This window comes from Quercus robur, chromosome 2 (genome assembly GCF_932294415.1).
Source record: "Quercus robur chromosome 2, dhQueRobu3.1, whole genome shotgun sequence".
Classification (NCBI taxonomy): domain Eukaryota; kingdom Viridiplantae; phylum Streptophyta; class Magnoliopsida; order Fagales; family Fagaceae; genus Quercus; species Quercus robur.
This window is the reverse complement of record NC_065535.1, coordinates 52,263,059-52,278,691: the sequence shown is the minus strand read 5'-3', so window position 1 is coordinate 52,278,691 and position 15,633 is coordinate 52,263,059. Positions and strand designations below refer to the sequence as shown.

Genomic DNA, 15,633 nt, shown 5'->3' with positions numbered 1-15,633 from the left:
GCTGAGGTGTCAGCAGTTCTTTATATGTTAAAATAAAAATAATAAAAGTATTGTGACACTTTGTTGTGTTTCTATTATTTTATTTTTATCAATTTTGTTGAGTTAAAATTCAATGTTTCATGTCCAATATTTCTTGGGTTGACTTTTTATATTTTTTTAACGCACCGTTTTAAGTGAAAAAAAAAACAGTTTTACACACAAAAAAACAAAAACAAAAATAAAATGTAAAAACATTTTCCATCATTCAATATGTTTAATTTTTCAAAAATTTTCTTTTAAGTATTTTGAGTTTTAGGTGGTAATGATGCTTTGAAAATTGGAACGGTGAAACATTCAAGAAATGAAAATCAGGTAACTATACCACATAATGATGTTTTTTTTTTTTTTCTAAAATTCAGGAATAAAAAAAAAAAAAAACTACAGTGTAAAACAACGTCGTTTTGGGTAATTTAGCAGTGCAATTTAACGGAAAAGAAATTTAGCAGTGCAAGTTTGGCATTTTATCATGGAAGAGACAGCACGTAGGAATGAAAAGAAAGAACTAGACTTGATTTGAAAAAAAGAAAAAGAAAGAAAGTGCTGGAGAGCTGGGCACGCGGGATTGCCGCGCTATGTGCGAGGCTTTACATAAAAAAAAAAACAGTCTGGACTCTGGAGAGCACGGAAGCGACTTGTCCTTTAACTCCCGCAAAATTCAAACGCAAAATAAAATAAAATAAATAAAAAATATTCTTATTCTTTTGGCTCTACTTTACTTTATGCCCATAATAATAAAAACACGCACAACAACTACAAATGCAAATGCAAATCCAAATCACATACGCATACACCCTCCCTCACTAAACAAACTATAAAAACCCACGTTCCCAGCCTCAATTTGCTTCCACGTTCTACTCTCTCACCATTGCCTTCAAATCTAATTTTTGCGATTCTGAAATCCAAAATAGGCTTTTTGGACATGAATTTAGAGGTGGACGCCAAGCCTAGCTTGCTCTCTTCTTCTGATAAGCTTTTCACTCACTCTCTCACTGATGCCACCAAACACCACCACCACCACCACCAGCGTCGCCGCCGATGCTCCTCCTCCTCCTCCTCCGCCGACGCCAAGCTTCGAGATGCGCCGACGCGGCTCAACCGCGCTCAGTCTATCAGCCACGCCGCCGCCGAGACTTATCTCGTCACTCGGCTCAGCTTCATCCTCCTCCGATATCTAGGGTACTCTTCTTTATTTATTTATTTATTTATATTTTTGCATTTATATGATTTATCATTTATGTGTGTGTTTTTGTACAAATTTCACATTTTCTGTTTCGTTGCGGAGAAAATTGAGCCAGAAAAAAAAAAAAAAAAAAAGGAAGAGATTTGAAACTTGACGTATTAGCTTCTGAAAATTTAGCTAATTTTTCTGGTGACAAAGAAAATAGGAGAGAATTTTGAAATTTGAATCGTAGAGTTGTTCTGCTTTTTTACCTTTTGCAAATTTAGCTAAGTGGTTTCATGATGATTTATTGGAATTTGACATTTGGTGTTTGATGTTGGGTTGCTGAGAAAATTGAGTGAGAAAGAAAAGTAAGAAGAATTTGAAAGTTGAATTTTATGATATTCTGCAGTTTACTTTTTGCAAGTGTGATGTATAGCTGAGATGATTTTGGTTTATTTATTTATTTTTCTACTGATTTTTTTTTTCCCAACAATAATTGAAGAATTAATATACCATTCTAATTGAATATAAATCCAATTCGCATCTTGTTTATCCATTGTTTCATTTGGGGATGTCCAAAGTCGTTTTCTGCTTCAAAAAAACCAATGAGGACAGTTTTAATAACTTCTTTAATATTGCCTTTTATTTTATTGAAAAGGTTAATGTTTGGATTTTCTAAAGTAGACAAACAAAATGAGACGGAAGGAGTAAATTGCTTTGCAACTTTGTGCATAGATCTCTATAGCCAATGAACTCATCTCAAATGACATCTCCTTCCCTTTGTAAGAGCAAGGTGGAGGGTACGGTGATGGGTTCAAGACCCATGGGTGCATCTGTATCTTCTAAATATATAAATGTATAGAACTCCAGGTAAAGTCATTTTACTTGCCAATAAAATAAATTCAGACTATTATGGAGGATATTTTTTTACCTGATTTGCGAACAAAAAAAAGTTTGGCTTATACTACATGAAGAATGTGTGAATAAATGATGTTAATGCTTTTGAGAAGTTAAGTGATTCTAGTAATAGTTGGACAACTTTTCAAATCCGAGGAGTTGATGTGTTTGTTCTGAAATATTTGTTATTTTTTCTGTTTCCATTGGATGGAGTTCTTGGATCAGTTTTGGCATGTTATATGCCTTAATTTCTAACAAGTCCATGCTTACTTTAATTTACTGTCCAAGAAAAAAATTGATGGATGAAAGGCTTTAGATTTTTCTTTGTCAGCAATTAGGTTTCAAGTGACATGGAAAGCTTTCACCTTGTTTTAGTTGGTGTGGATATCATTTTTAACCATTTATTTTCATTCAGGGTAGGCTACCGGTGGATCACAAGATTAATTGCTCTTGGTTGTTATGCCTTGCTACTTATGCCCGGCTTTCTTCAAGGTTTGTGTTGTTTTTACTTGTTGCATAACCTTGTTCCCTTGTCCTTTCTTTTTGTTTCCTTTTATTTGATTGCTTAGTTATATAACTAGATTCTGAAGGAAACTAAATGCCGGGGATTCCTTGTGTCTATGTGAAGAAAAGACAAAAGCGGCATGGTTTCTAGATTATTTTTCAATCTGTGACAGGGACATATTTTATTTTAGGATATATTTACATATGGTCCAAATAAATGGAACATAACTTGCTTGCTACTGTTCTACAGTTGCATATTATTATTTCTTCTCAAGCCAGGTCCGGCGAAGTGTTGTTTATGGAGATCAACCAAGAAATAGGTAAGTAATTGTGATGGAGGTAATAAATTTTTCTTTATTTTCTTTTTGCTAAGCTATGAACTGACTCATGTATCACATGCAAATGCAAATTTTTTACTTTTGCAATTGTGTCTTTACTTTTATACAGATTGGATCTATTTTTACCTGCAAATAGTGGTGAACCAAAGCCAGTTGTTATATTTGTAACTGGTGGAGCTTGGATTATTGGGTTAGTGATTTGTGATAGCTCCTAGGTTTTGCATTACTGTTCAGTTTAAATTTGTTGCATCTTGTGATACAAAACATTGTGAATACATGTTTACAACATTAGTTGCTTAATCTGTGTACTAAATATAGGGCTACAAAATCAGCCATCCCTATTATCTGCTTGAGGGCTTAAAGCAGGTTTAAAGTTTGGAAGATATGATGTCTTTCTGAAATTATATTTTGATATTATAAACATATGTTTCTTATTTTGGTAAGAGAATCTCCCATCATAGTAGTAAGGATTGCCAATTGCATTTAGGATCAGCATGTACACTTTGAGATTGCAAGAACTACCCATCTGTGCTAACAGTAAATAGTTGCCAAATTACATTTGACATGGAGCTTTTTGGGAATATGAAATACAGTTAAGGAGCCACTTTGACCTTGTATGTACCTTTGGAGCGTTTTGCCAAATTCACTAGGTGTGTGTAACTAACAAATAAAAAGAAAAGAAAAGAGATGAATGGATCTATGAGACAGTCGAGTTAAATTTGTCCATGAGAGGATGGACGATAATGTATGGTAGATTCAGTGTTTTTGATGTTAAATTTACTACTGCTACTTGAACTAAGATATGAGGCAAATGTGAGACATCCTCAAAACTTTACTAGAGTATCTACATTTACCAGATCCAAACCCCTGTTAGACCCTTTTTTTTCTTATCTAATGCAAAAGTCCTCGTCACATGATAAATTTATGGCACTGCCTGTTTGAACTTTGTTAGTTCAGCAGTTTTAACCATAATAGTGGTTTGATTTTATTTTGTATTTTCAGTCTTCAATTTTTTATATTTTCTTCATTTGCTGATGCCAAATAAGTATAAGACATTGTAAATAACTAGATATTAGCATTCATTCCCTTGAATATATGGATTTATCTACCGTTGTTCAACATCACTTATATTTCTTTCTTCCTCACCCCCCCGACCCCCCCCCTCCCTCTTTTCCCCTTTTTTGCCTTCTATAGGTACAAAGCATGGGGTTCTCTTTTGGGACAGCAATTGGCAGAAAGAGACATAATAGTGGCATGCATTGACTATAGGTATTTTGTTTTTTGATGCTTTCTTCTCCTTCCTTTTTAATAGAATAAATTGAATAAACCCTAAATGGACCACCCAACAATTAACACTTGAGCCAAAGCCTAAGGACGCTTGGTGTTTGATTTCAGTTCAGTCATTGCCATACTGGAGTCCATAGTTCATCAATGATTTGATATACAATAATAAACTAAGTCCTTTGACTGCTAATATGGGAACTGATACTTGCTCATCTTCAGCACTTTACCCAAAAAGTTAAGCCTATGGGTTTAGGCCCAGTTATGTTATATTAACTGCTCACTATTATTCAATATGAGACTTTACTACTTAACTAACCACAACATCCCTCCATTATATATTGATGGAAAAAAGATACAGTGAAAGTTACACGGTATCTGATCATGCAGCCCAAATAAGGCTGCAAAGTTGATAGCTTTGCTGTATTCAGCAGGTAAAGCCTAAAGGTTTAAAGGTAGGAAATGGAGTTATCGTAGGAATAATCCCTTTTTTTAATTTATTTAAAAAAAAAAAAAAAGGGTCTACCTTCCTTATATTTTCATTGATATGTATAAGGGATTACGAATACTGACTAGCCAAAGATGCATAATCTAGATAGTTCCCAAGACAACTTAAATAGACATTCGAGTACATAACTTAATAAATAATATTAATACTAGGCACATTCTCACATACTCTACACTTTACCAGATAGTAAAATACAATTTTCAAAGCAAGAAATAGCAATACTAATACCACAAAGGGAAGCATATTATGAATTTCTAAGCATCAAAATCCTTAATGTATTCAAGGAACTAAGTTGCTAATTTAATCATTGTAGCTGCTGCATCATTGGAGATTTTGATGCCAGTTGCACCCTTTTAGCTCCTGCATCAATACTTCATACAAATAATTTTCATTATCTCTAAAGTATGCGAAGTTGTTCTGTTATCTGTATTCTGTCCGTTATGGTCTAAGTTTATTTATAAGATCCTCACAAGTTAAGATGTGATGCAGGAATTTTCCCCAGGGGACTATTGGTGATATGGTAGAAGATACTTCCCAGGGCATTTCATTTGTCTGCAACCACCTTACTGAGTATGGGGGTGACCCTAACAGGTGACAGACTAATTTCTTGGTTTTGGGAATTCCGCATCTCACCTTCAAACCATGTCATTGATCTTTTTGTGCCTATTTGAGTAGGATCTATCTAATGGGGCAATCAGCTGGTGCACATATTTCTGCTTGTGCCCTCCTGGAGCAAGCAATCAAAGAATCTGAACCCGAGAAAGGAGAGAGTATTACATGGAGTGTATCTCAATTAAAAGCTTATTTTGGTTTATCTGGAGGGTAATTTTTTATATGTTGCTTTTGTAGTGAATCTCATGGAAGTTTCTGAATTTGATTAGAGGTCCTCAGTTTATCTAAATATGTTTTATTGTTTAATGCATGCATATATATATATATATATATATGTATATAGTTTACCATTTATTAAGAGTAAATATATAGAAGATTGTGAGGATCAAGCCTGGGGTTTAACCTTTGGAACCCAGATGAGAAACATCTAGCTGCAGAACTTGTTGATCATGAGGGTTTAGATGTGCATGAGAAAATGGGACATCCGTTGGCATTTTTACCAAGGTCACTGATGGTTGATATCTTCTCAATACCATAAATCCTAAATCCGTTCTCACTTTTTTGCCATGTAGTTATAAGTTTTGAATCCTGGACACAGTAAGCAGTGTGCCCCTTGACCTGCCTTATTGGATATGGAACACTGCCAGTATTTTTGTAAATACTAATGACTTATAGATGGCCCAACTGGGCATCTAGCAATTGCCTTCTAAATTACTTTTTGGTGTGTAGTTTGGAGCTTTACTAGTCTGACATATGGCTTTTGTACTGCATGGTTTTGACTTTTGAGTTTCTTTTGTGTAGCTGCAGTTTAGTGTCTGTCAAGTTATTGTGCTTTTTGATTATTATAGAAATTTATAATGAAGGAATGGCTTTTAGTTTTTCAAAGAGGTTCCAAACTTATACCATAAATGTTATTGTTTGGCACGACTGCCCTAAGTTACCTAGAATAGTGGATCTTTGTTGTTTGCTGTCTGTAAAATGGGAAAGTGAATGTGGTACTGCCTCATATCCTTTAATGTGACTGGTATCGTACATTTATACAACTTAAGAAGATTGTATCATTAGAAGTAGGCTTTTATTTATTTATTTTTTATTTTATTTTATTTTTATAATTAAGTTTGGCCCAAGGGGATTGGGAAGGGGAGATTCGAACTAGTGACCTCTGCTTCATGAGGCACGGTCCCCTGTTGTGCTACTCCTTTGGGTAAGAAGTTGTACCATTCTTTTACCTATAAAAAAAAAAAAACAAAAATGTAAAGTATGATTGTTCAATTTAATCTGTATGAGTTTAGCTTGGTTTTGCCTTGAACTCTATGAATTCTTTCAAGAAATATAAATAAGGGAAGGAAAATAATTGAATTTTTGGATTATCATGGTTAGTGTTTGGAATGGAAGTATGCCACATTTTCGATTGAATTATTCCAGAACACTGCTAACTAGTATGGTGTGTCCTGTTCTCCCCATTTATTTATTTTAATTAGGAGAGAAAATTCAAAATTGTGGATCAAGTGTTGTTTACTGACACTCTTTGGGTCCTTGTTTATGCTAGTCATCTATGTCTATTATAGGTGTGAGCCGTTTTCTCAAGGCAGATGTCATATATATTGGTATAATAATCCTAAAGATCAGAAAGCATTTGATCCATCAGTTGGAAGTGAGGCTTCACAAAAGATATTCAATCTATACAATAGCAGGAAAGACGAAACTACTAAAATTATCAGTCTGAGTAATTTAGAAGGCAATGGGATACATCTGTCAATCAGACTAGTACTTTGTTTTTACCATGCTGCCCCCTCTGGCACTGCTTCCTTTCAGCACTAGGTGGATAGTGCTGTTTTTGCTTTCCCATTTTAAGGATGCAAATCCTTTATGAATTTTTAGAAGAAAAGTGAAATAAAGTATGGTTTAATTGTTTTGTGAGGTTGCAAAGAGACTTGCATATGCTTGCATACTTTTTTGCTGCATAATGTTTGCTGATTTACTGATTGAACATTTTGGGAGCAGGTACAATTTACCTAATTTAGTTGATCACTTCAATAATCGAGGTCTCTATCGCTCCATTTTCTTAAGGTACTTGCCTAATATATTTTCCTGTGAACTGATTGCTATACGCTTATGAACTTATTATTACTATCTTTTTTATTTTATTTTATCTGCTTATCACCTTGTATATATTCTTGTAATGTGCAATTACAGCATTATGGAAGGTGAACAAGGATTGCAACGATTTTCTCCTGAAGTTCAAATACAGGACAAAAGCATTAGAGATGCTGTTTCTCGCTTGCCTCCTATTACTCTTTTCCATGGAACTTCAGATTATTCCATACCATCAGATGCCAGGTTAGGATGTTCCCTTAAATTATTGCTGCAAGCTCACTATGTTTGGTAAGAGGGGGTTGACCTTCCTCTCCCTCCATGGTTCTTGTCTACCAAACAAGGGGACTTTGTCTATTCCTTCCCTTTTCCATCCTCCCCCTGTCCTTCCTGCAATCCCGTCAAACAAATATAACACGGTCATATGAAATATGATTACTCCTAATTGAATGCTTAGTTACAAAATTTTAATCTTTTCTCCCTGTTTGGTGTTTTGGGTAATTCCCTTTTCGTAAGGGAGATGCTCAAGGGTTGAAAGGGGAGTTTTGTAGGCAAGGTAATGGGACTCTGTAGCGAATAGTTCCCCTTGTGTTTTTTGTGGTGCATTGGCTGTGAATGCAATGCTCAGTGCTTTGAAGACAGAGACTAGCATAGTAGCATGGTTAAGCTGAAATATATCTTCCTAAAGTCCTTGCATGAGTGGACATGGCTACCTACATCTTTTTCAGCAAGAAGGATCTTTACAGTACATTGAAGTTTCCAATAACACACCACCAGCATACCAATTCTATCACGATTAGTATAGAAATATCAGACAGGAAAGCAAGGGGTTATAAATGACATGCATATAATGTTGTTTACACACTTGAATTACACATAATTAATGTATCATTTCTTTCATGCTCTAAGAAATATGAACATAGTAAGTATAAAACATAAGAAGGATAGCATAGTTATTTATGTGTGCTGAATCCAATTTAATTTAATTTGGTAATCTATTTATTCATTCATGCATCATCATCAATTTACAGGCTAACAAGTTTTTCTTAGTTTCTCATGCATAATTCCAGATATTTACTCATCTTTTGCAGTAAAACTTTCGTAGATGCTCTTCAAAGGGCAGGAGCTCAAGCAAAGCTAGTTCTTTATGAGGGAAAAACACATACAGATTTGTTTCTCCAAGTAAGTGATGCCTTGAATATCTTCTTGTAGATTGATTGATAATTTGATATCATTACGTGCCTTTACTCCTATTAATAACCACTGTTCATATTTAGGCATATGTTGCCTGATCTATCAAATGTTATATACTCATTAATGTTATTAAGTGGAGAAGATATCCACCATAACAACTCCTAGAAGGAAGTTGTTTATAGACATTTATAATTCATGTATACAGCAAGGTGGCCTTGTGCTTCAAAGCAACCCTCAACTTTTTGGTCATTCGATGCAGGATCCTTTAAGAGGGGGTAAAGATGAACTGTTTGACCATTTAGTTTCTGTGATACATGCCGGTGATAAGGAAGCTCTTGACAAGGATGCTATGGCCCCTCCAAGAAGACGCCTTGTTCCTGAGTTTTTGTTGAAGTTGGCTCGCAAGATTAGCCCCTTCTAGCTCTTATGGTTCTCAAAGTTATCACTATCCTTATTCATTTACCTCCGTTAGATGATCGTGTATTAATTTTAGGAACTCTCAGTTTGTATTATTTTATAGGAATTCTCACAGTTCTTTTTCTTTTGGTGACTTAAGTTAATGGGTTATTATTACAATAGGAAAATTTGATATGTACTTTTGAATGCATTTTTTTCCAAATCTAGACTTGGTTCCACCATTTGAGTTCCCATGGGCCCAAAAAATCTCACTTATTAAAGTGCATTAATGCCATCGATCGGGCGAATTAAAGCCGTTTTATTATTATTATTTGAACTGAAGTAGACACATTTTTTCATTGACACACAAAAAATTGAACAAATTCTAAATTGAGGGTTTTCTCCCCCCATGATTCTTATTCCCACCGTGGAGGTTCTGACATGCTTCATAATGGAATTTGATTCCTCATTTACTGAAGATTAATGCCCGAGTGTGATTTGAGGATAAGAGGACGGTATTATTTGAGGGTGATTTGGCGCAGACACATTTTGATTTCAAGCAATGTCTGCGAAATATCTTTGTGGAAACTGTAAAGCCCACTGAACCGTTGCCTTGCATCGAAATTTCTTCTGTCAATATCAATGTGAGGTTTGAGTGTCTTATTATTATTTTCTGGTAGAAGCAGAACAGTAAAATCTATTAAATTCGAAGTTGTTGAATTAGTCTCATCCATCGCCTTGGCTTGATTTTGAGCCAGCCACCCGAACTTAAGTCTGCTTGAATTCGACTGGTAGGAGATTTTATTAGTCATTTATTGTTTTGTTTTGTTTTGTTTTTTTTTTTTGGTTGAGATGAATATGATGGTTAAAAAGGGGAGAGAGAATTGGCATCCTCAACATTTATTTTGAAAATTTATAAAGTGTTAGTTTAGCCACAAAGTTCTTGGCATAATTAGTAGTTATTGTTAAAAATACCAAGAAGTACCGGTTTAGCTACAAAGGTCTTGACATAATGAATAATTATTGTTAAGTAGACAGAAAAGGGGTGCTAACAAGTTTTTGAACTTATTGAAGACTCGGGGTCAACTACAAATAGACCAATGCACATGTTAATTTTCTCCGTATATCCAAGATAGACTTTTCAAGGTGCAATAAGATAAGAGTGACAAGCTTCAACCCTTGAATTATTTAGATGGTATCCAATGAATAAATAGACTATTAGCTGTTGCTTGCTAGCTTAATGAGGTTTGCAATTAGCAGAGTTATGAGGACGTGGGTGTTTGTTTATTTATTTTGAGGGACGGGTGTTTATTTTGTTAAAAATATTTTTGTGCACTAAAACTGAAATTATTTATTTATTATTATTTTTTTTTAAACAACAAAATGAGGTCTTCATTAAAGCACTGCTGGGAATTGAGATGAGGTTTTACGCCAAGACCGGTTTGAATGTATTCTCTTAGGGAGTGACCATCCAATGATTTATCTTTTATTTTGATACCACCAAAATAAGTATATATATATATATATATATGTGTGTGTGTATAAGTTGGGTTCAAGTTACACCTGGTGTAACTTTAAGCAATGTTACACCACCCAATAATTTGTCATAGAATTCATATTTTAAAAATCTCACTGTTGAATTACATGTTCTATATGTTCTTAACATTCATGCCAATTTTTATGTTAATTGGATGTTATTTACCATTTAATCTATAAACTCATCTTTTATGCATTATTTTAAAATATAAAAATTTGAATTTAAACAATTGATTGATAACATGACTATTAATCTTTGATCACCTTGAAATTTTGCAAGTATGGAGAATATATGAAGATAATATAATCCAACGGTAGATTTGTCAAAATTCGCATCTAATTAAAATATATTGAGTGGTGTAATATTGCTTAAAGTTACACTAGGTGTAACTTGAACTCAATTCTCTCTCTCTCTCTCTCTCTCTCTCTCTCTCTCTCTCTCTCTCTCTCTCTCTCTCTCTCTCTCTCTCTCTCTCTCTCTCTCTCTCTCTCTCTCTATATATATATAAGTAAATTCATTTCAATCGTATTGTCAAAATAAATAAATAAATAAAGTTACAAAAAGCTTTATGGTCCGTTTGAATTAAACTTATTTTTGCTGAAATTGAAAATTAAAAATACTGTAACAAAATAATTTTTAAATATGTGAATAATATTATGGGATATATTTTTAATATTTTTAAATATGTGAACAATGCATTTACAGTATGTGAACGGTGCATGCACCATTCATGAACAATAAATTGTCTATGAAAGTCTAACATAAGTGGCTTGAAAAAAAAGAAAAAGAAGCAAAACGCCAGACGCCATTTTACGCACTTCTACTTGGATGTATGGCCTATAAATAAGATAAGGGTGGAGAAGCTTAGAACCAAGAAGTCTCAAAATGAAGGCCATTCTCATTGTCTGCCTTCTCTTGGCTTCCATATTTTTCATTCCTTCTTCAAATGCAGCATCAGGTTACCTCGCGAGAGCACTATTTTGAATTTTCTAGTAGCTAGATAGTTCATATATAGTTGTATTTTAATTTATTTTGTTGCGTACTTATTAAAATAAACTTTTGATTTTGTTCATTGAGTAAGCTTTTACGTAGTAGCAGTTACTCATTTACATATGTTGAAAAATATTTTGAATATAAGCTTGTTAATTTCAAATTGTTGTTAAAGACTGGGCAAAATTAAATGATTTTTAAGATACCGATATTGAAATCAAATGAGTTTTCTTGTTTTTAATGGCCTAAAAGATAATCATATATTCAATTCCAAAAGCTAGTGTTTTTCTGATAAATTTTAAGTTTCTAAACACGTACTAATTAGCAAATTACTTGTCAAGTAATTTCACTGTTTGAGATTTTCCATTTATGGAACTTTTGCTCTAATTGCTCTCTTCCATGTATGTTTTCTCCTTAATTAATTTCTTAATTTGGTTATATTCTGATAAATTTATCTCATATATATCTCAGAAAAGTGTAATCCATATATCCGTGGATCTTGTCGCTCGAAGCCGCCAGCTCAACCCTTGAAGCCAGTTGCTCCACCGTTGAAGCCGCCAACTCCACCAACGCCAGGTCCACCCTATAGGAAGCTAACTTCAGCAGCTGAATGTAGTCGTAACCCAAATAAAAGTTGCACACCTCCAACGCGACGTAATCCCTATAAGAGGCGAAGTCCGCCATTCAATAGGCCTTAAGAAATGAAGCACCATGGTTCAGTAACAATTAAGCATTAGGTTGCTTATTATCGTGGAGAGAAGTAGTAATTAAGAATAAAGTGGGTTTTATGTGATATATGGTTTGGGCTTTATGATGCCTCCTATAATTGGTTCCTAGTTATGTATTATGCTCTCCATAATAATAGTATATTGTAACGTGTGCAAAATAAAAGAGTGGACTAATCTGTTGGCTTATTTGAGGGACTTCTATATAAATTCCAATCATATGGTGAGAAAAAGTTTGATTTATAAAATAGTAGAACCGAAATTTTATTTCAGGAGATACAAGATAAAAAGGATAATATTTACAAAAAAATAAAAAAACCTAAATAAACTAAGTTGATTATTAATGATAAAATAAATAAACAACGCTAATTGTCATACAAAGTCTAATATAAATGTAAGAACTATTATTTATTATTTCATACATAGTTTAAGTTGTGGCTCAAGAAATTCCACAAGGAGATTTGCAAAATCTATCTCGATTTGGGTAGAATTCAATTCGGGCTTATTATTATGCTCAGATTTTCCATAATCTCAATTAACCACAAACATATAGGTGCCGTTTGGATTCAGCGTTTTCCGCTGAATCCAAGCTGCGTTTTTCCTTTTTTTTTTTTTTTTTTTTCTTTTTTCCTCACTTCACGTGTTCCAGGGACAATAAGCACTGTAGCGTACTGTAGCAGCACTGTTTATCACTGTTTACGCACTAAAAAATATTAAAAATGGGTCCCACGATACTATTCACACATTTAAAAATTATTTTGTTACAGTACTTTCAGTTTTCAGTTTCAGCAACAATAAGTTCAATCCAAACAGACCCATAGTTAATATCATTAAAATAAAGAAACAAAAATAAGCAGTTCATAGTTATTAATAATCAAAATAAGAAATTAATCTAAATATATAAAGTTTAGACATCTAACTTGATTTCTTAAAAGTTTCTCCAAAAAAAAAAAAAAAAAAGATTTCTTAAAATATATTGAGACCTTGTTTTAATGGGAAAAAGGTAATGGATGCATTAAAGGTATTGGTCTAAGAAATAATTTTTAAAACTTTTTGTAAGAAAAAAAAAAGGTAACTGACCTTTTTAATGATATCAAAAATTTCCTAAAATATTCCTTAACAAAATAACATAAGAGCACCCATTAACCTGATTCTATCTTAATTTATTGTTTCAATTACATGTGTTTACCATCAACATGCATAGACTCATTAACATTGAACAATTATATAGGTTCTATCTCTTAAACACACCCCCCCCCCCCCCCCCCCCCCCCCAAGGAAAAAAAGAACCAATATACCAATGTTTTCTATATTTTAGTTTTCTATTTTATACCCTACCAATTATTTATTGTCATATATTATTTTTTCTTTTCTCATAAAATAACTAATTTTAATATTTTAATTTAATTTTTTAAAATTAGTCACATGATAACTTGAATCTGTGATTGGTAAAGTGTAAAGTAGAACCCTAAAAATTTTTATGTCCCTATTTTTTTAATTAAAAAAAAAACAAAAAAAATGAGGCGGGAGATTTTTATAATTTTATCCCACACTTATGATTTTGACTGATGTTTTTTTCTGCACCATTGAGCAGACATTAAGCTATTAACTCATCAAATTCCTATGCCAAGAAATGATCCAACAAACTATAGTAGGCAATGCATAAGCTTTTTACCACAAAATTTTCGTAGACTGATAAAAAATTATTTAGAAACAAAATCAAACCAAACTTTTCTTAACTTATACAAAATAATAATTTAGACTTTAGTCGACCCCTTCCAATAAAAAGAAACAAGAATCGTCCATAATCGAGGTCTTTATCTCTCCATTTTCATAAGGTATTTGCCATATATATTTTGTTGGGGATTAACCTGAAATTTTCAACCTGTGAGAAACAAAAAAAATAGAGAAAACACACGCCAAAGAAAAACAATCATGCACAAGACAATATTTATATGATTCGGTAATTTGCCTACGGCTACGAAGTTGCAGCGATTTCACTATTATTAGGGAAAAATACAAAGTGCGGCAGTATAGTGTTTCAGTCTCACAAAAAGTGACAACAACAATCCTTAATCACCAAAACTGTGGTTTCTACATCCTGTGCACAGGATTAAAAGGTTGTCTATTAAAAACTAATAAAGCTAAACATCATATATAGAGACTTATAAAATGTAGGATAATGATATTCAATATCATTCTTAAAATTTTTTGGTGAGTGGATATTGCCTATAAAAAATAGGTTATAAAAAACTATCATAGAAAAATTGATATTTCATATGTTATATAGTTACTCTAAGTTTGTGTGTAATCAAAATTTTTATATGAACGAGATTAGCATTGTATGACATGTATTTTTGAGAATATGATTTCATAGTTCTTTAGATAGAAGCCTATCTTAAGTTTTGCAATCAAGGGGTAGCACGTGCCTTGCAAGTGCCACCAAAACTAGTAATCTATATCAATCTCTTAATAAACAACAGTGAAGCTTATTTAGCCAAAAAAAAGAGAGAGTAAAATTTGTGTTAAAAATAATAATAACTTTTATTGAGACTATATATCTTATTATTTTCTATAAATTAAATCAATGAAATGTATTAAATTCTAAGTTGACCAAATAGTTTCATTTACTGACATCCAAACATGCTGTTCCACAATTTGTTTAAGTGTCAACTTGTTATTGTTACATTACTTACAATGAGACCACAAGTATTTGTTATAAATTAAACAAAAAAAAAAAAAAAAAAAAAATTCGGTCTACCAATTACAAGTTGACACTTAAACATATTATGGATTGGGGTGTGTAATTAGGTTTGTTTTTTTTAGAGTCTAGACTTATTGCATTTGGCTTGAACACACATTGCAAAATTTAAAGCCATCAAACTTAAGGCTGTCTGAATTTGACCAGTAGCACGAAAATTTTATTAGTTACGTATAATTAATTAATATCTTTTGTTTTTTTTTTTTGTTTTCAAAAGAAATTTCATAATAATTTGGATGATAAAAAGCAGACTAATAGACATGGAAAAGGCTTATGGCCGCTTAGAATGGGGATTTTTGGAAAAAATTCTTCATTGTTTTGGTTTTCCAAGCTCATGGATCCAATGGGTTATGCAGTGTGTTTCCACAACGTCTTTCTCAATTCTTATTAATGGCAGCCCATTTGGTTTTTTTTAGGCCTCAACGAGGGGTAAGACAAGTAGATCCCCTCTCCCCATTTCTTTATGTCCTTGTTGCTGAAGTTCTAGCTCATTTAATTGAAAGGGAAGCCTCCTATAATGGGATATAAGGTTTCAAGTTAACTCAAGACTTGATGCCAATCACCCATTTACAATTTGCAGATGATTTGTTTATCT

General features: G+C 33.0%; 1 protein-coding gene and 1 long non-coding RNA gene across 8 annotated transcripts; both read left to right on the top strand.

Annotated features, from left to right (window-relative positions):
* The first annotated feature begins 737 nt into the window (after positions 1-737).
* On the top strand, positions 738-9,248 carry LOC126713952 (isoprenylcysteine alpha-carbonyl methylesterase ICME-like). Of its 7 annotated transcripts, none has more exons than XM_050413913.1 (11): positions 738-1,215; positions 2,514-2,590; positions 2,853-2,922; positions 3,050-3,130; positions 4,135-4,209; positions 5,219-5,320; positions 5,405-5,551; positions 7,346-7,411; positions 7,538-7,681; positions 8,506-8,617; positions 8,835-9,248. In XM_050413913.1, exons 1-11 carry the CDS (start codon positions 959-961, stop codon positions 9,048-9,050), a joined length of 1,347 nt encoding a protein of 448 aa, XP_050269870.1. In that variant the 5' UTR covers positions 738-958; the 3' UTR covers positions 9,051-9,248. The 7 variants fall into 7 exon arrangements, with proteins under 7 accessions (XP_050269870.1, XP_050269875.1, XP_050269874.1 ...); XM_050413918.1 differs by having other exon boundaries at positions 741-1,215; positions 8,541-8,617; positions 8,835-9,019; XM_050413917.1 differs by having other exon boundaries at positions 743-1,215; positions 8,541-8,617; positions 8,889-9,129.
* Positions 9,249-11,342: 2,094 nt separating this feature from the next.
* Positions 11,343-12,466, top strand: LOC126713955 (uncharacterized). Its single transcript, XR_007651505.1, has 2 exons — positions 11,343-11,520; positions 12,024-12,466. It is a non-coding gene; the product is annotated as an uncharacterized LOC126713955 (long non-coding RNA).
* Positions 12,467-15,633: the final 3,167 nt, after the last annotated feature.